At 58.2% G+C, this 25,069-nt stretch overlaps 2 protein-coding genes across 4 annotated transcripts; both read left to right on the forward strand.

Moving 5' to 3' along the window:
- The first annotated feature begins 406 nt into the window (after positions 1 to 406).
- Positions 407 to 8,469, forward strand: STOML2 (stomatin like 2). 2 transcript variants are annotated; one of them, XM_087885438.1, is made up of 10 exons: positions 407 to 1,351; positions 1,459 to 1,596; positions 3,103 to 3,202; positions 4,018 to 4,076; positions 4,358 to 4,459; positions 5,309 to 5,443; positions 5,758 to 5,902; positions 6,353 to 6,432; positions 7,266 to 7,394; positions 8,192 to 8,469. In XM_087885438.1, exons 1-10 carry the CDS (start codon positions 1,283 to 1,285, stop codon positions 8,330 to 8,332), a joined length of 1,098 nt encoding a protein of 365 aa, XP_087741564.1. In that variant the 5' UTR covers positions 407 to 1,282; the 3' UTR covers positions 8,333 to 8,469. The 2 variants fall into 2 exon arrangements, with proteins under 2 accessions (XP_087741564.1, XP_087741565.1); XM_087885439.1 differs by lacking the exons at positions 4,018 to 4,076; positions 4,358 to 4,459 and having other exon boundaries at positions 1,213 to 1,351; positions 3,131 to 3,202.
- Positions 8,470 to 8,699: 230 nt separating this feature from the next.
- Positions 8,700 to 23,161, forward strand: PIGO (phosphatidylinositol glycan anchor biosynthesis class O). Of its 2 annotated transcripts, XM_034441925.3 has the most exons (10): positions 8,700 to 9,249; positions 10,660 to 10,803; positions 11,541 to 11,664; positions 11,912 to 12,071; positions 12,386 to 12,559; positions 12,961 to 14,449; positions 15,257 to 15,460; positions 15,845 to 16,038; positions 17,027 to 17,097; positions 22,450 to 23,161. In XM_034441925.3, exons 1-10 carry the CDS (start codon positions 8,742 to 8,744, stop codon positions 22,577 to 22,579), a joined length of 3,198 nt encoding a protein of 1,065 aa, XP_034297816.2. In that variant the 5' UTR covers positions 8,700 to 8,741; the 3' UTR covers positions 22,580 to 23,161. The 2 variants fall into 2 exon arrangements, with proteins under 2 accessions (XP_034297816.2, XP_087741566.1); XM_087885440.1 differs by lacking the exon at positions 15,845 to 16,038 and having other exon boundaries at positions 8,703 to 9,249.
- The last annotated feature ends 1,908 nt before the right edge of the window (positions 23,162 to 25,069 follow it).

Below are 25,069 nucleotides of genomic sequence, written 5' to 3' on the forward strand. Positions count from 1 at the left end.
CCAAAAAAAAACTCTGGAGGCTTCTGGCTGTGCTGCATCAAAGTGTGTAATTTCCCAGGTGAGAAGCAGCTAGAGAGAAAGACATATTTTGTTCTGGCAGTGTTAAAATGCAGTACTGCAGGCTAACTCTGCATTCCCACTGCCAGCAGTTCAATCCTGACCAGCTCAAGGTTGACTCGGCTTTCCATCCTTCCAAGGTCAGTAAAAAGAGGGCCCAGATTGTGGGAGGCAACATCTGAACTCTAAACTGCTCAGAGAGGGCTGTAAAGCACTGTGAAGTGGTGTATAAGTCTAAGACAGTACTACTGCTATTCCCCTGGAGACCTCAGGAAGTTGCTGATGTGATGACAGCCAAAGTTAATTAAGCCCAGGAAAACCTTACAGCACTGTGGGCAATTTACAAGAGCGCTGGTGACGCAGAGGTTGGAATGCAATATTGCAAGCTAACTCACTGCTCGCTGTCAGAAGTTTGATCCTGACCGGCTCAAGGTCAGCTCCACCTTCCTTCCAAAGTTAGTAAAACGAGGACCTGGATTGCGGGGAGCAACATGCTGACTCTATACAGCGCTTAGAAGGTTGCGGAGCATCATGAAGCAGCATATAAGACTAAGTGCTGTTGCTTCACGTGCATCCCTGGGGGAGACTGTTCTTCTGAGCGATCAATGGGGGTTGTTTAAAGGATGGCTGTGGGAACCTTGCAAGCATCTGCCAAAAAGGCAAAGGGGGGGGGGGGGAAGGAAGGCCAACATCACGCGAATGCTTTATTTAATGGGAGAAAAGCCTGAAGGGCTCCGGTCCTTGGAAGCTTCATTTTTCCTGCCTGGAGGCCCTGCGGGGCAAGAGGCTTCCCCGGAATGAGCCACTTTTGACTTTCGCCTGCATTAAAACCGGGAACGTGGCCACCCCTCCCCCCCATTGGCCCGCCCTCAAGGGAAGCTCCCTTCGCTCGCTCTCGGCGCTCCGACGGGCGCAGCAAACGAGAAGGCCGGCGGTGGCGAGCCTGAGGTGCGGAAGGGCCGGAAATATCTGGGGCGGCGACCAGACGGAGCCTCCCGTGATCTGCGCCCAGTGAATGGCCGGGCCGTTTAACGGCGCGGAACCGGCGGCGGCGCGGAACGGTTTCCACCCCGGGAGCGTGACGAGTGGAACCGAGCGGTCGGCGCCCCATTGGCTGCGAAACCGGAAGGGGTGGTCCGACGGCCGGCCGGCCGTGCTTTCTTCCCGGAAGCGGAAGCGCGGCGGAGGCCTTGGAGCGGCGGACCGGCGCTGAGCGGGAGGCGCGATGCTGGCGCTGCGGGCGGCGCGCGGGGTCTCCGGCGGGCGGCCGTGGCGGCTGCTGCTGCTGCGGGAGGTGCGGGGCGCTGCGGGGCGGGGGGCGAGGGGCGGGGCTGGCGCTGCGGGGGCGGGGCTCCGTCCCAGCCCCCCAGCGCCCCCAGCCTCTCCCTGGTGGTCTTGCAGGGCGCCCGGCGGGCGGGTCCCGGGCCTGCGCGGAGGAGCGCCTCGGGGCTGCCCATGAACACGCTGGTGCTCTTCGTGCCGCAGCAGGAGGCCTGGGTGGTGGAGCGCATGGGCCGCTTCCACCGCATCCTCGAGCCGGTAAGAGCCGCGGGGGCACCCAGGAGGGCATCTAGTCGGGCTCCGTCGCCCCGGGAGGCTCTGTCCCTTCCGAGCCCCGGCCGCCTCTCCAGCGATCCTGTGCTGAGAGGCCGCCCGGGGCCCTTGAGGTCCAAGGAGACGATCGCTAGTGCTCGGAGACCGTTCGTGGCGCTTTCCCCCTTCCCCGCCCTGACTCTGCCCTGCTAAGCCCTGCAAGTTGAGGCAGCCGAGAAAATACAATTTTAATCCTCGGTCCTTAAAGCAGCGGCCTGCAACCTTAAGACACTCAAAGAGCCCCTTGGACCCGTTTCCCACAGAAAAGGAAACACCGGGAGCCACAACTCAACCTCACTCACTCCCACCCAGTCACATGACCTCCCTCCTCCCCCCCCCCCCAGCCAGGCCTACCCACCCCCCTCTGTTGTGAGCACCCTGGCTGAGTCCTCTAGGCAGGAGTCCCACCCCAAGGGGCTGCTTAGCAGAGCTTGGGCTCACGGCAGCCTTCCTGCTTTCCTGCCACTTCCTCCTCTGCTTGCTGTCTTCTTACAAGTAGTCCTTGACTTACAACCACAACGGAGTCCAAACTTTATGTTAAGTGAGAAATTTGTTAAGTGAGTTTTGCCCCGTTTTATGACCTTTCCTGCCACAGTTGTTAAGTGAATCACTGCAGCTGTTAAGTTAGTAACATGGTTGTTAAGTGAATCCAGCATCCTGACTGACTTTGCTTGTCTGAAGCTTGCAAAAGGGCTCACGTGACCCTGGGACACTGTGACCGTCATAAAGATGAGTCAGTTGCCCAGCATACGAATGTAAGTGACATGACCATGGGGCTGCTTCAACAGTCCTAAGGGTGAAAAATGGTCATGTCAATTTTTTCAGTGCCGTTGTAACTTCATATGGTCACTAAATGAACCGTTGTAAGTCGAGGACTACCCGTATTACCTTTCCTCCCACGTGCCCAGAAAAATGTGGAGCTGGCTGTACAATTGTCAATTAAGGGTGGTGGCGATGGGCCACCTACGGACTTGAGTGTGTTCCTAAAAAACGCCTGGGCGTGGCTCAATTAGCCAGAGAGAGCCGGCTGCCACCACAATGCTTGTGAGTGTGAGTTGCGTGGGGAATGAATGAGCCCATCTAAGCTCAGTTTTCTCAGATCGTCCACTTCAGGGGGGAAAGGACGAGCCTAGCCCAGCCTTGGGGAGGGAAGAGGGTGGGAAGCATCTCTTGCCTGGCAGCAGCTGCTGTTCCCCCCAAGGGCTGGAGGGTTTTAAGGAGAGTCCAGACAGCGCCCTCTTTAAGGATGGTCTGTTTGGTTTTGCGGCGTATTACAGGGGGTTGGACTAGATGACCTTGGTGGTGGCTGTTTCACCATGAGGTTTTCCAGTAGAGCTTGGACGGCCATTTGTCTTGGTCCCTCCAAGCCTGCGATGCTGTGATTGTTGGGCAGCCGGAGATGATTTCGTGGAGAGAAAAGGATGATTCTTGTCCTTTGCTGATCCTTGCTAGGGACTGAATTTCCTCATCCCACTCCTAGACCGCATCCGCTACGTCCAAAGCCTCAAGGAAATTGTCATCAACGTGCCAGAGCAGTCGGCTATTACTCACGGTGAGGTGGCCTGGCTGGGGGGAGCGGAGGAGCCCTGGGGGGAGTGGGGGTGCATGATGGGCCCTTTGACCATTCAGAGATGAGCCCAACTGAGTTGAGGCGGCCTTGATTGGATTGGCTGCCTGTAGTTGCCAGTCGGGTGCCAGCAGTCTGGCTTCATAGTCCCTGCTGGAGCCTAAACCCTGAAGTGTTCAAGGATGAGCCGCCCAAACTCTGACCAAACATGTGGGCCATGATAATAATGCTGGGCTGCCTCATTGCAATGATTCAAGGCAGCATGCCGTGACTTTAAAACTCCCGTTAGGAATGACAAGCAGCTTCCAGGTGCCTTCAACGGCTCTCTAAAAGGATGCAAATGACCAGCTGTCTGCAAGGAATATAAATCTTTCCCTGCCATCCAGTCAGAGCTGAAGAAGCTTCTTGGATGAGAAGCGAAACATCTTCAAAGAATAACCAGAAAGTCCAGTTGCCTCCTGAAAAAGCACCTTTGGACAAGTAGCTTGAAAGCAGAAAGCTGGGGGTAGTCAGAGGGTCATTGATGGTGTCCAGAGATGCACTCGGGACTGAACATAAGAGCAGAAAGCGGTCAGGCCCATCCGCTTTGACTCCACTTAGCCTGGCTCTTTAGCCCACTTCCTTGGATGTTTGATGCCTGTGGGGGCTGTTGCTCTGTTTTGGTTGACGAGGCGAGAGCCTTGTATTAGCGGTCCAAGTGCTGGATTGATTTCCGGCATCTGGGCCATCCTTAAAGCTTTGCTCTATGGGTGACCGAGGTTCCCTTGGCTTCCGCTGAAAGAACTCCTGTGTCCTTGCAGATAACGTGACCCTCCAGATCGACGGGGTTCTCTACCTGCGCATCATGGATCCCTACAAGGTACCAGGCGGAAGCTCCGAACAGAATAATTGGGGCTCTTCAAGTCAGTGGGGCTGGGGGCCTCTCGGAACTGCTTTTCCTCCGTGGTTTTAATCTGCACAGATTTTGGAGGTTTGGCAGATGAAAGCAGAAGGATCTCTTTTGAGTTGACCTTTTCTAGGACCAGGACTACATCGGGCTCAGAAAGTCAAGGCCTTTCCCCTTGAGGGTGGCTCTAGCCCTTCCGCCTGGCCTGGAAGGAGTTCACTTATTTCCCGGTTCCTTTCTTCTGATGCCTCTAGGCTAGTTACGGGGTGGAGGATCCCGAGTATGCCGTCACTCAGCTTGCCCAGACCACCATGCGATCCGAGCTGGGCAAGCTCTCCCTGGATAAAGTCTTCCGGGTAAGCAACAGAAGAGAAGGAAGCCGCCCCTCCCCTCCCCCACCCATGCACTGGGCAAGAGAAGAGCAGGGTGTCGGGCTTGTCCCAATTTGGACATTTAGGAAAAAAAGACCCTCGGCTCTTATTTGTGAAGTGAAAGGTTTACTTTTCTAAAGGAGAGCGGTTACAGCAAAAGCAAAGCCGGATCTGAATATTCCCACTCAAAGCCTGTGCGTTTCCCTCTTACCTGGCTCTCACCAGTCCATCGGTGTCCAATGATGTTTGAATTAAGTGTTTTGGAAATGGCTTTGAGGTTTGGTGCCTCTTTGGTGGAGTTTTGCATTCTGTTCTCATGGCCATCCTTGAACAGCTGGTCTGTTCCGGATTCACACCTCTGGTTCCTGTCACCCTGTCATTCCCCCCTTCTAACTCTCCAATCTCTCCCCACACACACACACACACTTTATGGCAGCATGCCAGCTAAGCGAGGTATGCTGAAGATGGCAGACCTGACACAGGGGCTGTCTCCCCAGGGTTTTATGTAAATAATCTAGATTAAGCACCTGGCTGTCAGTGCAAGAGGTCTTTGGCTGAAGAGAGCAATGTAGCCTTCTCCTCTGACAAAAAGCCTATTGAGGCAAAAGCTAAAGGGCCGCTCAGCAACTCCTGAAGGATGTGGAGGGACCAGGAGGTGATTGTAGAGCCCAGAACGAGGTGCTCCATCTGCCCAATGGCCCTCTGGCTGCCTCATAGGATGGGTGGGGCCGGAGCAGGGCTGGGCCAAGGAAGCTAATGGGGAGGGGGGCAGGAAGGGCTGTCTTTGTGCTCTGCCCTTGCTGGGCTCTCTGACTCCACCCTTGTCCCGTCCAGGAGCGTGAATCCCTCAATGCCAGCATTGTGTACGCCATCAACCAGGCCTCGGACTACTGGGGCATCCGGTGCCTGCGCTACGAGATCAAGGACATCCACGTGCCCCCCCGAGTGAAAGAGTCCATGCAGATGCAGGTCAGGCTGGCATTCCTGGGCAGAGGAAGCCTTTCCAGGTGGCCCCACCCTTGTAGGTGGTGGGCCACGTTGCCACCTGGCGCTGGGCTTTCTTTGTTCTGGTGCGTCTCCTTTCACCAGCTGCCTGGCTGTTGCTGGAATGAGGGCGATGCAGGTCATCTGTGCCAAAAGGAGGGGCCTCCCTGGCCTAGCTTGGCCCTGTCTTTGCACAGGATTTGGGGCTCGGGGTTTGTAGAAGGAGCCACAGCTGAACTCCTGTAGTCCTGACCTGGGGAGACGAGAAGATCCCCACTGAAAGACCCCGTTGCTTTTAGGTGGAGGCCGAGAGGCGCAAGAGGGCCACCGTCTTGGAGTCCGAAGGGATTCGAGAATCGGCCATCAACGTGGCCGAGGGGAAGAAGCAGGCCCAGATCCTGGCTTCAGAGGCTGAGAAAACGGAGCGGATTAACGAGGCTGCCGGTACGGCGAGCGCAGAAATGGCTCATTGCAGGGAGGCTTGGCCCAAAGCGCAGCTCTTTTCCTCTGCCATGTGTGGTGCCCATATCTGGCACCGGTGGGCCAGGAGCACTGAGGAGATGGGTGCCCAGGAGGAGACGTCTTTGGGGCAGCCCAGACGGTGGAGGTCCCGGCCTTTTTCGAGGGAGGCCTGACAGTTTGGCTAAAGGCTCCTTCCAAGCAGCCTGGACCAAGAGTGCTGTGCTTGGTTGATGGAAGGCCCAGGCCGCCTCCCTCCCCTTCTCTGCACCCCCTCTTCTCTGGGGAGGGGAAAGGAGCTGCAATTTATTTTCCCCCTTCCCCTGCAGGAAGGCCTCAGCCCAAACGCCCTCTGAGGGGCCGGGCGAGGCACCTGGGAGGAGAGCCCGCCTGGGTGGGCCACCTCAGACTCCCTTGGGCTTGTCTCTCTTTCAGGGGATGCCAGCGCTATCCTGGTGAAGGCCCAAGCCAAGGCCGAGGCCATCGGACTCCTGAGCATGGCTCTGACCCAGCAGGTGATCGCGGGGGGGCTGGCTGCGTCAGGGGCTGCCCCTCTTTGCACCTGGAATGGGGGCTCCAAGCGAACTCTTGGGTGGGGCCGCTTGCTGGGGGCGAGTCCAGGTTCATGAGGGGCGAAGGGAGGTGTGGGGGCTGTCTGTGTTGGAGGCCCTGGGTTCTAAAGAGACAGTTTGGTCTAGTGGTTAAGTACCAGACTAGAAAACCAGAGACCATGAGTTCAAACCCTGCCACTCTCTCAGACCAACTAACCTCAGAGGGTGGTTGTGGGGAAAATAGGAAGAGGAATGTGTGTTGGGTGCCTTGAGCTATTTGTAGACAGAATAAAGGCAGGGAATGAATGAATGAATCTCCTGCTGCTTCCCCACCCCCCCACCCCACGCACAAAGGTTTCCTCTGAAGAAGAGCGATGGGGAGGGCTGGGTGGAAGGTTCCTGGGTGGGACGGAGGTTGTACTTGGCCCAACTCAGCTGGCCTGGGGTCCAGGCTCAGGGAGCACCACTCTTGGAGGTGGGGAAAGGGGAGGCCTGGGTTATTGCCAGCTTGGAGGCCCCCCTCTGCTCATTTCCATTCCCTGGGCGTAGAGGCCCCCTTCCTGGTGCCCAGGCACAGCAGCCGTGATTGTCCTCTGGGCAGGAATGAAAAAGTGGACAAATGACCCGTTGGTTGACTCAGGAGGTTATCCTGCTTTGGGCGAGGGAAGAGCCAAACGGGGGGGCTTCAGGGTGTCCTTTCTCTCTGGGTGGGAGAAGGCCAGGAAGACCCCTCCCCTCCCTCATCCCCCCCCCCCCCCCAAGCTGCCTTTGGCTCAGGCTTCCTCTTCTCCTCCCAGAATGGCAACATGGCGGCTTCTCTGTCGGTGGCTGAGCAGTACGTGCAGGCCTTCTCCCAGCTGGCGAAGGAGTCCAACACCATCCTCCTGCCCACCAGCACCGGAGACGTGACCAGCATGGTCACCCAGGTCAGTCTGGAGCCCAGGAGGGGAGCTTGGGAGTTGCAGGCTGCCGCACAGGCCGAAACTGGGCAGGCAGTGGGAGGGAAGCCCAGCTGAACACCCCCCCACCCCCCACCCCCGCAGAAGCACCGAGCCAGGGGAGGAGGGGGCAGATGGCCCGCTTGGCTCCTCAAGGGCAGGGGACTTGCTTTGGTTGATGGGGGAGGGGGAGGGGGAGGGGGAGGGGCCACTAGAAATCAAAGGGACTGCAGCAGGGAGGCGGCTTGAGCCAGTCTTCCTGATTTTTGTACCCCCGTCTTGGAGACCTTTTGGGGTGGGGGTTCGGAAGGGAAGAGCTGCTGCTCTCCCAGTGTCCCGGCCCCTGGAGAAGGTGTCTCGGAGGCCCTAGCAGCCTCAGAGGCCTTAGAGATGGCAGTGGCGGCCTTGCTTCTCCTATCTGGAGAAGGGATTGGGGGGGGGGGCCTCCCTGGCTGCAGAGGCTGTGACTGCTAGATGGCAGTTGCAACACCCAGGGGGCTCTGTATGGGCATGGGGTGCCCCCTACCTTGACTGAGATGGGGAGATGCCCATAGATGGGGAAAAGGGCCCTATGGGGTGAGCAAGAGCCCAGGTTTAGGTGGGGCCTAGGCAGAGAGGCTACTTTGGCGCCCCAAAGGACTGAGGGGGGCTTGAATGCTTTGCAGCTTTTTGAAGGGTTCTTTTGTGGTGGGGGATGAGCAGCCAGTCCCCCCAAGGAAGGACCCACCACCTGGGCAGAGCCCCCACCTCCTTGGTGACGACCCCCTTGCTTTCTTCTTCTGCAGGCCATGTCCATCTATTCCTCCCTGAACAAGACTCAGGCGCCCCCCGAGAGCCTGGAGGACCCCGCTGCCTCTCCCCAGTCTGTACAGCAGCCCCCCAGCAGTAGTAGCTATGTGGACCTGGAGCAGTCGAGCACCAGCTAGCGGGAGGCCACGGCCATGGGGCTGGAGAAGCACCCCCTCCCCCTCCCCCCAAGGACTGCTCCCTAAGGAGCCCCCGACTATCCCTGGTTTATTTTTGGATTGGATTGAATCATGTTGTAATAAAAGGAGATGGCAGAGCCTGTGTCGGCAGCCGTGGGGCGGATGGCGTGGGGGAGGGGAAGGGGGGGACAGTTGGGGGGTGGGAAGCGTCTCCACGGGGGGGGTGGGGGGAGGGCAGAGGGGCTCTTCCTCGGGAAGCAGCTGGAGCCGCCGCAGTTGGTTCCTCCAGCCGGTAGGGGGCGCCCCCGCGGCCGCTCCCCCCGCCCTCTCGCTCGCCCGCCCGGCCCCTTCCGCCCCCCGCGCCCTCTTCCGGCGGCGGGGGGGCGTGGCCAGGGCCCAAGGGCGCGGGATGGGGCCGGGGCCGGGGCGGCGGGCGGCGGCTCTGCCGGTGGCCTGGGCGGCGCTGCTGTCGTGCGCGGCGCTGGCGCTCTTCGCGGGCGGCTTCCTGCTGATGCGGCTGGAGCTGGGGCAGCGCAGCGCCTGCGCCCTCCCGCCGGGCCCTCGTCCTTGGCCGGGCGGCTCCGGGTCCTGCTGGCTGCCGGCGCGCTTCCCGCGGGCGGTGCTGGTGCTGATCGACGCGCTGCGCTTCGACTTCGCCGCGCCGGCCCGGCCCGACCCCCGCCGGCCCCTCCCGCCCAGGCCCTTCGAGGGGCGGCTGGTGGCCCTGCGGCGCCTGGCCCTGCGGAGGCCCCGCCACGCCCGCCTCTACCGCTTCCGCGCCGACCCGCCCAGCACCACCATGCAGCGGCTGAAGGCGCTCACCACCGGCTCCCTGCCCACCTTCGTCGACGCCGGCAGCAACTTCGCCTCCTACGCCGTCCGGGAGGACAACCTGCTCTGGCAGCTGGCCAGCAACGGTGGGCCGGGGCGCTAGTCCTCTGGAAGGAGGCTCCTCCTGGGGGTCTGCCAGCCGTTCCTGAGGGCGGGAGAGGCGCCTTCTCTTGGCTGCCGGTGGAGAGCGTGGAGACCAACCCTCCTCCCCTCCCCCTCCCCCGCCTGGAAGCCCCTCTGCCGGTGGAGTGGCAGCCACCAGCTTCGTTCCCAAAGGCGCTTCTTCCAAGAGGCCCCGGGGCTTCCTGCTCTTTCTTCGAAGCTTCTTGGATGAGAAGCGAAGCGTCTTCAAAGAAAAGCCCGAAAGCCCCGGGGCCTCTTGGAAGAAGCGCCTTTGGGAAACAACGATGACCTCCATGATGGCGGAGAATTCCGGGATGCGCCTTGGTTGCCTCCGCTGTTCGTTCCCAGCCGAGGAAAAGCCTTCCGATATCGGCTGGCTCGAGCGACCTTCCCGCCCCGCCTCGGCCCCCCTGCGTGGAAGGTAAAAGAGGCCCATGGAAGCAGCCCCGTTGCTGCGGCCTCTCGGGCGGTGCTTGGAATGGGCTCTTCCGTGCTTGTCCCGTGATCTGGCGCCCCGGGATCCGTCCCTGTCGGTTGCTGCATGATTTGACCTCCCGCCCCAAAAGAGAGAGTCCTGGGCCACCGGCTCCCAACCTTTGCTTCACCATGGACCCCTTTAAATAGCTTTTGTGGCCACGGACCCCCCGGGCTTACGGTTCAAATCCTGACATTTCTCCAAGCCTTCGGGAGCCCCCTGTGATGACGTCATCCCCCGGGGGGGAGGGGTGTCCACAGAGCACAGGTTAAAGCCGAGGGCCCTTGAGCAGACGACCTGGGATGCCAAGCCAGGAACGGGGTTGCTGTCCCACCGCCTCAAGGAGAACAGGGTAGATTTCCAGGCTTTTGTTTCATGAGTGGAAAGATGTCCCTTTCTCAGAAATCCTGGGAGTTGGTCCACAGCGCCTATTGGACAGAAAGGGTGTTCATCCTGGCTGGGAAACCTAGCTCTTGATCCCTCACCCCAAACTTTGGACTCGGGGTGTGAGTAGACCCAATACCCTCTACCATTTCAGTCTCTTCTTTAAACACTGGAGGTTTTTAAGAAGAGACGGGACAACCATTTGTCTGGAATGGTATAGAGGGTTTCCTGCTTGAGCAGGGGGCTGGACTAGAAGACCCCCAGGGTCCCTTCCAGCTCATTCTATTCCAGAGAGAGAGAGAGAGAGAGAGAGAGAGAGAGAGAGAGAGAAAGAGACCCCTGGAGAAAGAGCAGGAATGAGGCTTCCTGGAATTGGAGGAGGCAGTGCTGGTGGAGCAGGAGCAGGTGTTATGCCCAGGGTTTGGGCTCTGTTGCCACCTGCTGGTTGCCATTGCTGTGATCTCTCCTCCTTTGTGCCTCTGCCAACGTTCCCCCCCCCCCACTCCTCTTTCAGGGAAAAAAGTGGTCTTCATGGGGGACGACACCTGGGAGGGCCTCTTCCCTCAGGCCTTCCACCGGGCCCACTTCTTCCCTTCCTTCAACGTCAAAGACCTGCACACGGTGGATGATGGGATCTTGCAGCATTTGTACCAGACAGGTGAGCAGCGGCCCTGGTCCTGCCTGGGAGGTTGGGGGGTGAGGGAGGTCGGAGTCAGGGGGGAAGGACTCTCCAGCTAGGAAGTGATCCGGATTCTTTTGCTAAGAAAATGCTTTTTAATCGCTTTTGTAACGTAGTCAAGAAGGTGGCCAAATAACCTCAAAGCCCACAATCAATTTTCTGTCAGTTTCACAAATAAGAACAGGTCCTCCTTCCTTGGCTGTTCTTGCCCTGACCTGCCCCTTGAACGGAGGAATTGTCCCTCACATGAGGGTTAGAATCCCAGCTTCAGCTGCCCCTGACTGCCTGGCCATGGAGCTCTGCCATCTCCAACCTTTCTGGCTTTGGGGATCCGGGTGGGTGGGTGTGGGGGGGAGGGAGGGGATGGTTCCAGGTGCACACAGGCGTAGGCACCTATCGCTCGTATAAATGGAGCCCTGCTTGTTGCCCTACCCACTGCACCCACAAGTGGAGCACAGTGCTCGCCTCCCGCTTCTGCAGCCCGCTTCTGATGGGCCCAGGGCCCGGTGAGTGGGCCCCGGTCCAAGGGTTGAGGACCCCTGATGTAGCTCTTTCCCCTCCCCTCTCTCGTCTTTTGCCTTCCTCTCCCTGGTTGAATCCATGCGCTGCTTTTGCCCTGCAGTGGAGAAAGAGAGATGGCTCAGAGCGGCCTCTGTCCTTCCTTCCTGCCCTCCCTTTTCACCTTTGACCTCTTTCTCCCCTTTCCTGTGCCGCAGTGGACAGTGGCGAATGGGATCTACTTATTGCCCATTTCTTGGGGGTGGATCACTGTGGTCACAAACACGGACCAGATCACCCCGAAATGGCCAAGAAGCTCTCCCAGATGGATGAGATGCTCAGGTGAGTTGGAAGTGGAGAGGGAGCCCTCCCCCAGTGTGGCTGCCCCTCCTCCCCCCAGCCTCGCCTGGCAAAATGGCAGGCAGCTTTTCCACCGGCTGCCCTCAACCGGTACAGGGCACAACGGTCCAGCCAGGGGCTGTTGGGGTGTGGCTGCTTCTAAAAGGGCACCTTGGCTATTTTCACCGGCCTGTGCTGCACTGGGGCAGGCAAGAGCCTGTAGCTTAAGTTCTATATTGTTGATGGACAGTTCACTGGTTGACCACCTGGGAAATGACACGCTCCTCCTGGTGGCAGGGGACCACGGCATGACCGCGACCGGGGACCACGGGGGAGACAGCGATGAGGAGCTCGATGCGGCTCTCTTTGTGTACAGCAAGGCTCCGCTCTTCCAGGACCCTCCCCCTGAGGTGAGCCGGAAGGGCACCTGGCCAGCACGAGCGGCCCTGCCAAAACAGGGCTGGCACTGCCAGGTGGGTGACGTCTTTGGGAGGTTAGGACGAGTCCTGAGCTGCCATTGGGTGTGTCCTTGGGCAAGGTTACCTGCAGCCTTTTGGGAATTCCTTGCGCCGGTGGTCTTGATGGAATCATGGTCAGTAGCCACACCTCCGGCACACAGTGCCAGGTGGCCAGTCCCTGACGAGAGGCTGGGAGAAGAAGTGGGTGCCTTCCAGGAGGTCTCTTCCCATCTTCGCCCCGTCATTTGTTCCCCATTCCTCCTCAGGAGCCCCAGACAGTCCCACAGGTGAACCTGGTGCCCACCCTGGCTCTCTTGTTGGGGGTGCCAGTGCCGTATAGCAACATTGGGGAAGTGATGGCTGACCTCTTTGCAACTGAGGGAGACACGGCCTCCTCGCTCCGTGCCCAGCTGGCAGCCTACGACATCAATGCCAGACAGGTAAGAGTGGCTCCCCACCCATGGGGCCTTCAGAAGTCAGATCTTGGTGCAGGACTTAGAAGGCAGGCTAACTCTGCCCACTGCCGGGAGTTCGGTCCCAACCAGAGAGTGCTGTAAAGTCTACGTGCTATTGCTAAGAAGACAGCCAAAAGGCCCCCCACTCAGAGAGAGTTCAGCAGGGGATTCATGCTCCAGCTGCCCCTCACAGCACAGAAGCTGTCGCTGAACCCGTGTGCACTGCAGATGTAGTTGGCCTGGCAGCCGCAAGGCTGAAAAGCTGTGGGTGAGGCTTGGGAGGCCATGCTGATCTTGGGAGACCCTTAGTGAAGCGCCCCCTCCCCTCCCCCTGGCTGAAACAGCCTCTCCGGGCCTCTGAGCAGCTGATCTCTTGGCCCGGGCAGGTGGACCGCTTCCTGCACTCCTACGCAGAGGCTGCTCAGGACCTCCCGGCGGAGAAGCTGCGGCACCTTCAGCGTCTCTTCCGTTCTGCCGTGGAGGAGCACGAGCGCCTCTCGGCCCAGGAGGTCTCTCTGGCGCTGCTGCCGCAGATGGAGGGGCTCCGGACGCGTTTCCAGCAGTACCTGCGAGAGGCCCGGGCCGTTTGTGCCGAGTCCTGGGCCCGCTTCCATCCTGGCTGCATGGTGGCCGGCTGCGCCCTCTTGACCTCCTCCTGCCTGCTGTGCTATGTGGCCTCCCGACTGGCCACTCGCCTGGACTTCTCCTACCGCCACTTCTTCCTCTACCCCTTGCTCTGGGGGGTGGCAGGGGCGGCCCTGCTGGGGCTGGCTCACCTCCTCAGGGGGGGCAGAGCTGACCTCCTCCTGCTGTCCGCCTGGGGGGCAGCAGCTTCCCAGCTGGGCTTCTTCTGGCACTGCTGGGCCAGGCGCCCCCCAGCCCTGCACGCGGCTGGCCTCTGCCCCCCTTTCAACGGGTTCAGCCTGAAGCCCAGGCTCTGGGCGGGGCCAGGTCTGTCCCTGGGCATCCTGTTCCTGCGTTGCGCAGCCATGCTTTCGGACAGCTTTGTCGTGGCAGAGGGCCAGGTGGTGCCCTTTCTACTCACCTCCCTGGTGCTGCTGGAGGCGCTGAAGCTGCAGTGGAAGGGCAGGCTGGACGGCTCCCTGCTCTGCTGGCAGCTGCTGGCCACCCTGGGCACCGTGGTGCTGTGCGCACGGCTGTCGGGGCTTTTCCGGAAGTGCCGGGAGGAGACCCCTGCTTGCCAGACCGCCCCCATCTTGGGCGCCCTCTCCAGTGTGCAGGAGCCGAGGACCAAGAACCTCTATTACGGCCTGTGCCTGGGGGTGCTGGCCAGTCTGGTGTGCGGCACCCGCTGCTGGCTGCGCCATTACGGCAACCTGAACAGCCCCTGCGCCCTGGTGCTTTTTGTGCGCTGGGGGTTCCCGCTCCTGGCCCTGGCCCTGGCCGGTTACTGGGCCATCACCTCTGGCGCCGAGGAGACGCTGATCAAGCGCCACGCCTGGGCCGGGCTGGCTCTGGAGGCCTTCCCCCGCGGGATCTACCTCTTGGTGATGGGCGGCCTCCTCCTGGTTTTGTGGAAACCCGTGACCGTCTTTCTGGAGGGCAGCCAAGAGCCGCCTCTTGTGTCCTCCAGCTCCGAGCCCTTGATCCCCCAGCTGTACCGCCGGATGCAGGAGTCCCTGAAGAGCCGGCTGGAGGAGGAGCCGGGCAGCTGCAGGGCCACGGTGGCAGCCTATGGGCTGGGCAGCGTCTATTCGGCCGCCTTGCTCATCTCCCTGGCCCTGCTGGCCTTCCTGCTGATGACTCTGCACACGGAGCGGCTCAGCCTGGCCTTCCTCCTGCTGTTTGTGGAGGCCTTCGCCCTGCTGTGGATGCACGCCTGCGCCAGGGCCCTCTCCTCCTCTGCACACTCGGGTGAGTCCGGGAATCCTGGCACGGCCCTGGCCGGAGGCTCTGGAAGGAATCGGCAAAAAGCACAAAGCACCTTCTTAGAACGCAGCCAGCTAAACTCAGGGCAGGGTAGCTGGGGCCGGGAGTCTCGGCTGTGAAGGGAAGCCCCTGGGAAAGGAGGGCAATAGGGATGGGGGTCTGGCCTGCGAAACAGGCGTTGGCATCTCAGAGGAAAAGGCGGCTACTTGCTCGTCAGACTGGCAGGGCTGGGAAGCGAGTCCAGCTTTATCCTCTGGGCAGGTTCATAAAGAGCTAAACGGTGTCACAGCCGGGTCGTAAACTGGATTTCAAAGGCTAAACCGGTATCTTGAATTGTGCCTGAGGAGTGCCTGGCAACCAGGCAGGGGAGGGTGATGGTGGACATTGCCTGTCGTCAGCAGAGCCTCTGTGCTGGGTGCAGTCTGAAGAATTTTTAAGGGAAACCCAGGAGGGAGAGGCCAGAGGCTCAAGTAATCCTCCCCCCCCCCCCAAGCTCCTAGCAAGCCGAGGGTGGCTAGAAATCCAGCCCACCAGGGAGGGTCTCAGCAGGGCGTTTGAGCCCTGTGGCCCTTGGGGAAGCCAGATCTGCAGTGCGCAGACTTTTAGCCCCAGCTTCTGTGCTGTGAGTGGCAGTTGGAGATGCTGATGTGCCTCTGGGAGTGTGGATCTCCTGATTCCCCTGCTGAGACCCCCCCCCCCGGGTGGGGGCCTTTGGGCTGGGTTACTTTGCAAGGAGAGCTTTGGGGTGGGGATTCTTGGGCTCTGGCTCTAGACTCTACTGTCCCTCCTCAGATCCTTTCGAGGTGCCGTGGGAAGCCCTGATTGCTTGGGCTCTTGCCACCGCCCAGTTTTTCTACGCCACCGGCCATCAGCCCGTCTTCCCAGCCATCCACTGGAATGCGGCCTTCGTGGGCTTTCAGCAGGGGCACACCTCCAACCTGCTGCCCGCCCTCCTCATTGGTGCCAACACCTTCGCCTCTCAGATCCTCCTGGCAGGTTAGTTGCATGCCCGCAGGTGGGGGAGGGGGGAGGGTCCTGAGTGAATGGCAGCTACGAGAGACAGCGAGCCGAGGGTGGGAGCCAAAGAAGAGCCTCCTGGCAGAGAGTCTGATCCCTCTGGCGGACAGGTCTTCTCTGCCCTTGCAAAGGGCCCGGCATCCCTGGCAAATCAGAGTTGCCCTTTGGCCCTCCTTCAGGAGAGAGCGTGAGGGGGTCTCTGCATCTGGTCTCTCCGAGCTCTTTGGACCCACAACTGAGGAGCGGGGGGAGTGCTGCCTGCCCTTCCTACGTGTGCCAGCCTCCCCAGACATCCCTCTTTCACGCACCCGTGTGATCTGCCTTTTGGTCTCTGTCTCTCGTGATCCCTTTTCTCCCGGGTAGCTGGCTGCCCGTTGCTTCTGCTGTGGCCCTTTGTCTGTGAAGCCACCACCTCCGGGGCCAGGAGGCTCAAGACGCAGCTCCAGGACAGGGCGGAGGAGCAGATGATGGAGATGAGGCTCCGGGAGGCACCAGAGCGGTTCTCAGCAGCACTGCTGCAGCTGGGCCTCCGGTACCTGCTTATCTTGGGGCTTCAGGTATGTGTGCGGGAGAGAAGGCCTTGGAGGGGATTTGGGGCCAACAGATGCCCCGGGGAGTCTCACCTGGTTCATCTGCAACCGGTGGATCCCCAGGTGGTCCTTCTGTGACCCGGTGGAGATTGGGAGTTTTTATGATTGATTTATTAAGCAATTTATACAGCTGCCCAGCTTACACATAGGTGACTCTGAGCAACTTAACAAGATTTTAAAAATCCACCGTAAACAGGGAATCCTCGACTTATGACCACAATTGAGCTCCAAATTTCTGTTGCTAAGCGAGACAGTTGACATGTGAAAATGGTCATAAGTCACTTCTTTCAATGCCGTTGTAACTTTGAACGGTCACTAAACGGACTGTTGTAAGTCAAGGACTACCTGTAATAAAAATTCATAAATGGCAGCAGCAACACACTCAAATCAGCCCCATGGTCGGCTCCATCTCCATTTGGGGGTCCCCCAGCCCGCCCACAGAGCCACGTTTTTAGGGCCCTTTCAAAAAGTAGCAGGGTGGGGCCAATTGTATCGGGGGTGGGATGATATTCCACAAAGAAAGATCCTTTTTCGTGGCCCCAGCAGATGACAGTCCACAGTTGATGGGACTTGTAAGGTGTGCCCTGCCTTCCCCTCCTGGGGGCCGAGTAGGTGTAATGGGGGACACACATCCCATTGTCCCCAAGAAGCCACACCCAGCCGGTGTGTCCCGAGGTCAGCTGAAGGGCCCCTCTCTGGGCAGGGGCTGCCCGCCCTGGACCGCCCTTGGTGACCTCCCCTCTCTGCCTCCCAGGGGGGCCCTTCTCTCCTGAACAGGGGCCAGGGCGGCTGGCCCTGCTGATAAGAGTTGCTGGGGGGGTGGGGGGGCGCAGGGTCTGGGTGAGGAGAGACGTGGGCTCTCTGTATGCTTTGTTTGTGAGTTGCTGGCTCAGGTGCGCCTCTCTCCTCTTCTGGCTGGACTGAGCCTCTTCCCTCTCTTCTCCTCTCCCAACAGCTTCTGGCTTCTGTTCTGGCAGCCATGATTCTCAGGAGACATCTGATGGTGTGGAAAGTCTTTGCCCCAAAGTAAGTCCCCCCACTAGGTTGGTGCCACATGGCGAGAAGCTCTTTCCCTAACCACCCCCCCCCCCCCACACACACACAGTCCCAAAACCCTCACGGGAAGAGCCAGGGCTGGACTCCTGAGCCTGGACTGCAGGCGGGCGGGCGGGTGAGTTGCAGTGGGGCTGAGCAGAAATCAGGATTCTGCTTTGCCAGTTTCCTCCTTTTAGTGCACGCTCAGGTTTGTTAGCTTTAGGCAGCTAAAAGCAGAAGAAACGGGGGGAGGGGGGGCTGACGATGAACATGGAGGTTCCTCTGTCAGCCCCGGGATTCCCCACTTAGGCTGCCTGGTCTCCTGGGACACCGGCGGGTATTGCTCAGGATGTAGGAGAGGACTAGGCTGAGCCCGCGGGAGGGTGGGAGGGAGGGAAGGAAGGAGGGAGGGGGCTGGGGACTCGAAAAAACTGCCCCATTTTTGCCCCATTCCTCTCTCCCCCAGCGTTCCTTGCTAAAACTGGGCCCACCTGGACCAACTGTCAGCCTGTGGGACTCATTGGTGCGATGCCCTACTATTATCACTATTTTGAACCCCCTGACTTTGGAGAGGGCTATTTCTATCTGAATGGGAGACCGGTACAAGACTGCATCCCGTCAGCTGAGGGGGCTAGACATTTGCCTGACCACCGTGAGAGGGTGACCAGGTGCTGGAGCCCCTGAGGGCTGAACCAGGATGCCTTTACATCAATGCACTTTATCAGCGAGGGGATTTTACCAGCAAGGAGACTTTACTATAGGTCTTTACCTCTGGACAAACCGCCGTGAGAGGGCGATTTTGGACCTGACCCCTGGACGCTGTTTTTATGCATCGGTTCATTGCTACCATCTCACCACAAGAGGAGGTTGTCCAGCTGACCTAACCACCGTGAGAGAGTGGTTGGATCCATTTCCCCCTTGGAACTGTGGTCGTCTTGGTTTGGACTATGCCCTCTGTTGTGAGGGGACAGGGGACTTGGTCCTGTATATATGTCTCTGAGACTCCCCATTCCTTTGTCTTCTCCCTGGTCCTTGTATATACCCTCAGGATACGGTCTTATTACCCATTGGATGATCAATGTACTCAGCAGCGGAGCTTCTTGGTCTGCGAGACTCCCCCCTCTCGCAGGCTTGGCCCTCCATTCTATCGAGGGCCTACCTCGATGACGGGCTCTGGAGTCCCGAGAGGTGGCATGCCGCAAAGAGGGGGTTGCGGGGTTTTTTAAAATTGTCCTTGTCAAAACTTTTAAGGGGTTTGGGGAGGGGGGAGGGGGGTGGGATTGGAATTAGGGTTGTGGGTTTGGGGGATAACCCACTAGGGGGAGAGGTGGGCTTGGCCAGGACGCTCGCCGGGGGTGGGGAGGAATCCGGAGGGGGTCGAGCTGGTCCAGATGGTGTTTTTACCATCGGTACTGTGTGTGGGAGAGGTAGATATGGCGGGAGCAGGGGGCCATATCATGTTAAGGGAGCACGCGCCCGCTGTCTTCAAGCGGTAGAGTGCTCCGGCCCCCAAAGCTCCACCCGTTCTCCAGGTAGTACAGACCTTCAGGGCCCGGGCCTTCGCCTGATGTTGTGCAACGCCAGGTCTGTAGTAAATAAAGCCCCCCTCATTTGTGATCTTGTTTACGAGGGGGGAGCGGACCTGGCGGGTATTACGGAGACCTGGTTGGGCTCAGAGGGAGGGGTCCCTCTGGTAGAAATGTGCCCACCAGGTTTCCTCGCATTTCATCAGCCAAGGCCACAGGGGAGGGGCGGGGGAGTAGCGGTTATTATTAGAGAAGGCCTTAGGCCGAGGGAGACCACTGTACCTCAGACAGCTGGTTGTGAGTCCCTCTTTGTGAAGTGGGGCCAGGGGGTTCAGAGGGGTTTGCTGATCACGTACCTGGCTCCCTGCCACGTGGCAGCAGCCCTGCCCGAGCTACTCAACGTTATTGCCGCGGTGGCGGTTGATACCCCCAGACTTATGGTCATGGGGGATTTCAACCTGCCATCCGTGGGAGAGGCGTCTGAGGTGGCTCGAGAGTTCATGGCTTCCATGACGGCCATGGACCTGACCCAACTAATTCATGGCCCCACGCACATTGGGGGAAACACACTGGACTTGGTTTTTGTCTCTGGACAGTGGTTGAGTGATCTTGAGATAGGGGATATAGTCATCGAACCCTTGTCATGGTCAGATCACTCGCTCCTTCGCCTTGACCTTCGAACCGCGGCACCCCGCTGCAGGGAGGCGGAACCGGTAAGATGGTACCGCCCCAGGCGCCTGATGGAACCTGATAGGTTCCAGAGGGAGCTTGGGCCAATCCCGGAGGTTCTGACTCACGCCTCATCTGGGGACCTAGTAGCCGCCTGGGATAGGGCGGCTGCTGGAGCCCTGGATCGAGTCGTGCCTTTGCGGCCTCTGACCCGGCGCCGATCTCGCCTGGCTCCTTGGTTCTCCGAGGAGCTGAGGGAGATGAAGCGCCGGAAAAGACGCCTAGAGAGCCGTTGGAAGGCTAGTCTTTCTGAATCTGACCGAACACTGGTAAGATCCCATGTTAGGAGTTACCTAGTGGCGATAAAAGCAGCAAAGTGTGCTCATTTTGCTGCTCTTATTGCGTCATCAGATAATCGCCCGGCCACCCTGTTTAGGGTGACCCGCTCCCTGCTCCACCAGGAAGCGCGGGAGGACCCCTTGGAGGGAAGAGCCGAGGATTTTGTTCAGTATCTGTATGACAAAATCACTCAGATTCGGGCAAGTCTGGACTCTGACGGGATAGATCCAGCGAGGGTGACGGAGACAGGTCTTGAGACTGTTATCTGGGATGAGTTTGATCCTGTGACCCCAGATGACGTGGACAGGATTCTGGGTAGATTGAACGCGACCACATGTTTGTTGGACCCGTGTCCCTCCTGGTTAGTGCTGGCTTCCCGGGAGGTGACGCGAGGCTGGCTCCAGGGGATTATAAATGCTTCGTTGGGTGAGGGTGTCTTTCCCGCCGCCCTGAAAGAGGCGGTGGTAAGGCCTCTCCTCAAGAAGCCTTCCCTGGACCCAGCAATATTGGCTAATTATCGTCCAGTCTCCAACCTTTGCTTTGTTGCGAAGGTTGTTGAGAGTGTGGTTGCGCAACAGCTACCCCAGTACCTGGATGAAGCGTCGTATCTAGATCCGTTCCAGTCGGGCTTCAGGCCTGGGTACAGCACGGAAACGGCATTGGTCGCGTTGGTTGATGATCTCTGGAGGGCTCGGGATAGGGGTTGCTCCTCTATCCTGGTCCTGTTAGACCTCTCAGCGGCTTTTGATACCATCGACCATGGTATCATGCTGCACCGGCTGGAAGGGTTGGGGGTGGGAGGCACCGTTTTACGGTGGTTCTCCTCCTTTCTCTCTGACCGGTCGCAGTCTGTGTTGACAGGGGGGCAGAGATCGACCCCGAGGCCCCTTATATGTGGGGTGCCGCAGGGATCGGTTCTCTCGCCCCTTCTGTTCAACATTTATGTAAAGCCGCTGGGCGAGATCATCCGTGGTTTCGGGGTGAAGTACCATCTGTACGCTGATGACACCCAGTTGTACATCTCCACCCCGGACCACCCCAACGATGCCCTCGAAGTGATGTCCCAGTGCCTGGAGGCCGTACGGATCTGGATGGGGAGAAACGGGCTCAGACTCAACCCATCCAAGACCGAGTGGCTGTGGTTTCCGACGTCCCGATATAGTCAGCTGACGCCATCGCTGGCTATTGGGGGCGAATCACTGGCCCCCACGGAAAGGGCTCGCAACTTGGGCGTCCTCCTGGATTCACGGCTGTCTTTAGAAGGACACCTGACGGCCGTGACCGGGAGGATTTTTCATCAGGTCCGCCTGATTCGCCAGCTGCGTCCCTTTCTAGATCGGGACTCGTTACGCACAGTCACTCATGCCCTCGTCACCTCTCGTCTGGACTATTGTAACGCTCTCTACATGGGGCTCCCCTTGAGGTGCACCCGGAGGCTCCAACTGGCGCAGAGTGCGGCCGCGCGGGTGGTTATGGGAGCAACATGGAGCTCCCATGTAACACCTCTCCTGCGCGAGCTGCACTGGCTCCCGGTGGTCTTCCGGGTGCGCTTCAAGGTGCTGGTTACCACCTTTAAAGCGCTCCATGGCTTAGGACCTGGTTACTTACAGGACCGCCTGCTACCATTAACAGCCTCCCACCGACCAGTTCGCTCCCACAGAGAGGGGCTCCTCCAGGTGCCGTCGGCCAAACAATGTCGGCTGTCGGCCCCTAGGGGGAGAGCCTTCTCTGTGGGGGCCCCGACGATCTGGAATGAGCTCCCCCCAGAGATACGGAGGATTCCGGATCTGCGCACCTTCCGTCGCGAGTTGAAGACGTTTTTATTTCACCAAGCTGGCCTCGCCTAAATCTTCTCCCTCTCAATTGTAAATTTTAAATTTTTAAACGTTTTTAAAATTAGGGGTTTTAAATTAGTATTAATCCAGCCAATTATTTAATTCATTTTTACTTGATCTTAAATTTTGTATATTTATGTGTTTTATTCCATGGCTGTGCACCGCCCTGAGTCCTTCGGGAGTAGGGCGGTATAGAAATTCAATTAAATAAATAAATAAATAAATAAAAGCACACATTATCAGTTTGGCATCCCTTCGTGCCCACAAGAGATCGAAGTCCAGCCCTCCTTGAGCTCCTTCGACTCTTATCTGCCACCAGTTTCTCTTCGCGATGGTGGTGAATATCTGTAGCTCCTCGGGTGGAAGTTCCTTCTCTGAGCTTGTGGGTTGGTTTCGTTACCAGGCTAGGTAACAACTTCAGCGGCCTTTAGGGATGTTTCCTGACCACACAAAGCCCTTACGAGCAGAAGAACAGCCACACCCCCTAAACTCCTCTGAAGGCGTCCCCCGCTCAAGACGTTACTCAGTCCGCTAACGAAACGTTGGGAAACCAACCCACAAGCTCGGAGAACGAACCTCCACCCTCGGTTCAGATTCTTGGGTAGAGGCAGCATGGATTAAACGTGTGCTCATTTGGGCACCCTTGGTTCTTGATTTCATGCGCCTGACGCGGGCTTTGCAAACTCTCTGTGTGTGTGTGTGTGTGTGTGTGTGTGTTTGTGTGTGTGTGTGTGTGCTTCGTCCATTGGTGACGAGGCCCCACCTGTCAAGCACAAACTTGCTTGCTCCCCCCCCCCCCCCGCAGCACCGCAGAGGTCCTTCTGCAGGTTCTGTCCTCTTTGGTGACGAACAGCCGAGCTTCCCACGGAGGGAGAGAGCTTCTCAGCCAATGGGGAGAGCTGCCCAGGCCCACGGAGCATCCATTGCCTGCTGGCCTTGAGCTCACCCTGTGCTGCCTCTCTTCACCCCGGCAGGTTCCTCTTTGAAGCGGTGGGCTTTGTGGTGAGCTGCCTCTTCCTCCTCCTGGGCCTGGGCCTGGTGATGCGGGTGGATTGTGCCGTCAGCAAGTGGTTCAAGCAGGTCATCCTTGCACAGCCCAGATAGTGCAGCAGCAGCGCGAAGGAGCCCGTCGAGGGTCCTCCTTAGGATGAGGAGGGGTCCCGGTCTGCCCTCCAGAGATGCTCTCTGCTTCCTCCCCCTGGGGAGCAAGGGCAGAAGGGGGCAGCCTCGGTTGCAGCACATGGATGGCCGGGAGCTGCCACAGAACAGAACAGACTTGCCAAGGAGTGGGAAGAAGTTCCGGAGGAAACCAGAGAGAACTTCAGGCCCCTGCGTGCTCGTTTGCTGGGTGCCTGGGGTGCACGGACATCTTGTGGTGGCTGTTCTTTCCCTCCTTGCAATTCTGGAGGATCCAGCAGCTGCCTCCGGAGGAGACACGACAGCAGAGCGGCTTGGCAGCCCTGGGCAATTCCTCCCAGGGCCGGATGGTATGGAACAGTGTTCTGGGGAGGGAAGCTCCAGCAGGGCCAGGCGGTGGGCAAGGCACCTCGCTGCTGCTCTGGGGCTCCAAGGCAGAAGAAGGCCAGGCGTGGAGGCTGAATGGCCAGATATCTGAAGATCATTGCTGCTGTCACGTTGGGGTGCTAGATTCTGGGTTTGGCTTTTTGAAATAAAAATGCGGATTTTGAGACTGGAGTAGTCGCTTGGGTGCCTGCTCATATGGGCTTTGGAGAGCTAAGAAGGAGCCACCAGTCTCTGCCCCAGCTGGATCACAGGAGACCCTGAGGCCTCCTTACCTCACTTGGGGTTCAGTGAAGAAACAGCAGGGGATGCCCTGTGCCAAGTCGGTGTGGGCCTCTCTGCCCCACAAGTGTCCCTCTTAGCTGCCCTGCCCTTCATGTTGGGGGAGGGGCTCTGTTTCTGTGCAGAAGGTCTGCTCTGGCTTCTCGCTTGGTCTTCCACCCATGCAGCCGAGTATCCCCAGTGGGTTTGCCTAGATCCACTGAGCTGGAAGATCTCTGAACCCGTTTTGAACCAGCCCAGGGAGAAAAGCTTTTGGCTGTGGGTGGCCTCAGTCTGCAGCACCCCAGAGACTTGGAATCTCTTCCACCTGGCGTGACCCACCACCCCTTTCTCACCTCTGAGTCTTTGCAACTTCTCTTGCCCCCCCCCCGTCTCCTCCCTCCATTCTTCTTTCCAGGTTTTCTCCAGTGGCGAAAAAAGCCATTCGGATTCATATGACTTGCAATCAAAATGGAAAAGGCAAGTGGCTCTTTGGAAGATGCAGGATGTTCATTAACTAATATTTCATTACATTATGAATTTAATGTGCATCTTCATGGAGGGGATCTGTAGGAGCTCTGCAATCCTTTGGGGGTTGCTGCTGCAGGGTCTTGCTTCCTTCTGCCAGCCCAGGGCAGCTCACCGGAGGCTTTGCCCACAATCTTTTTGGGACCGCTGCCATAAAAAGGATGCTAGGAGTCGCAAGAGGGGATTTAGAATTTCGATATGAACTGATGAGCACAAGGAAGTGAATGGGCTGCAAATGCCAGAAGCTGCCTCCGCAGGACATTGTGCGCTTGAAATGGTTTCCCTCTTCTTAGCTGACAGAAAAGGTCAGATAGACACAAAAGTGCATTTTCAGTCCTCAAATAAGGCGTTTTTGCAACCGACCAGCATTTTGCCGCTTGCTTCAGGAGTGCAAAAGAATTTAAAGGAGGTCTCTGGTAACCTCTTGAAAGATAAATTTACTGCAAGAGTCTCCACACTTGGGAACTTTAAGACTTGTATTATATCCGATAGAATGCTGGCTGGGGGATTCTGGGATTTGAAGTCCACGAGTCTTAAAGCTGCCAAGTGTGATCTCCGACTTGGGAGATAAAATTATTATTATTTATTGAATTTCTATACTGCCCTTCTCCCGAAGGAGTCAGGGCAGTGAACAGAATAAGATTTCATATACATATAATAATTTTTTTTTAACAGTTAATAATAAATTGAGTCAACTTGGTGTATCTGCTAAGACCTTGGCATAGAATTGAGATGTTTATGCTAGCCCTGCTTGCTGAAACAGAAAGGTCTTCAGGGCACGTCGGAAAGTGCGAAGATCTGGGATTATTTGTATTGCAGGGGGTATTTTGTTCCAAAGAGTAGGTGCCCCCACAGAGAAGGCTCTCTCCCTTGGAACTACTAGACGACATTGTTTTAATGATGGTACTCTGAGAAGGCCCACTCTGTGAGAGCGTATTGGGTGGTGGGAGGTTATCGGTCGCAGCAGGTGGTCTCATAAGTACTCAGGTCCTAAGCCATGGAGCACTTTAAAGGTAAGAACCAACACCTTGAAGCGCACTCGGAAAGCCACCGGAAGCCAGTGCAGTTCGCGTAGAAGAGGTGTTGCATGTGAGCGCCATGTTGCTCCCATAATTACTTGGCGCGGCCGCATTCTGGACCAGTTGGAGCTTCCGGGTGCACTTCAAGGGGAGCCCCATGTAGAGAGCATTGCAGTAGTCAAGTCGGGAAATGACGAGGGCTTGAGTGACTGTGCCTAATGAATCCCGGTCTAGAAAGGGACACAATTGGTGAATCGGGCGAACC

This window comes from Pantherophis guttatus, chromosome 2 (assembly GCF_059756535.1).
Source record: "Pantherophis guttatus breed Tessera chromosome 2, ASM5975653v1, whole genome shotgun sequence".
Lineage (NCBI taxonomy): Eukaryota > Metazoa > Chordata > Lepidosauria > Squamata > Colubridae > Pantherophis > Pantherophis guttatus.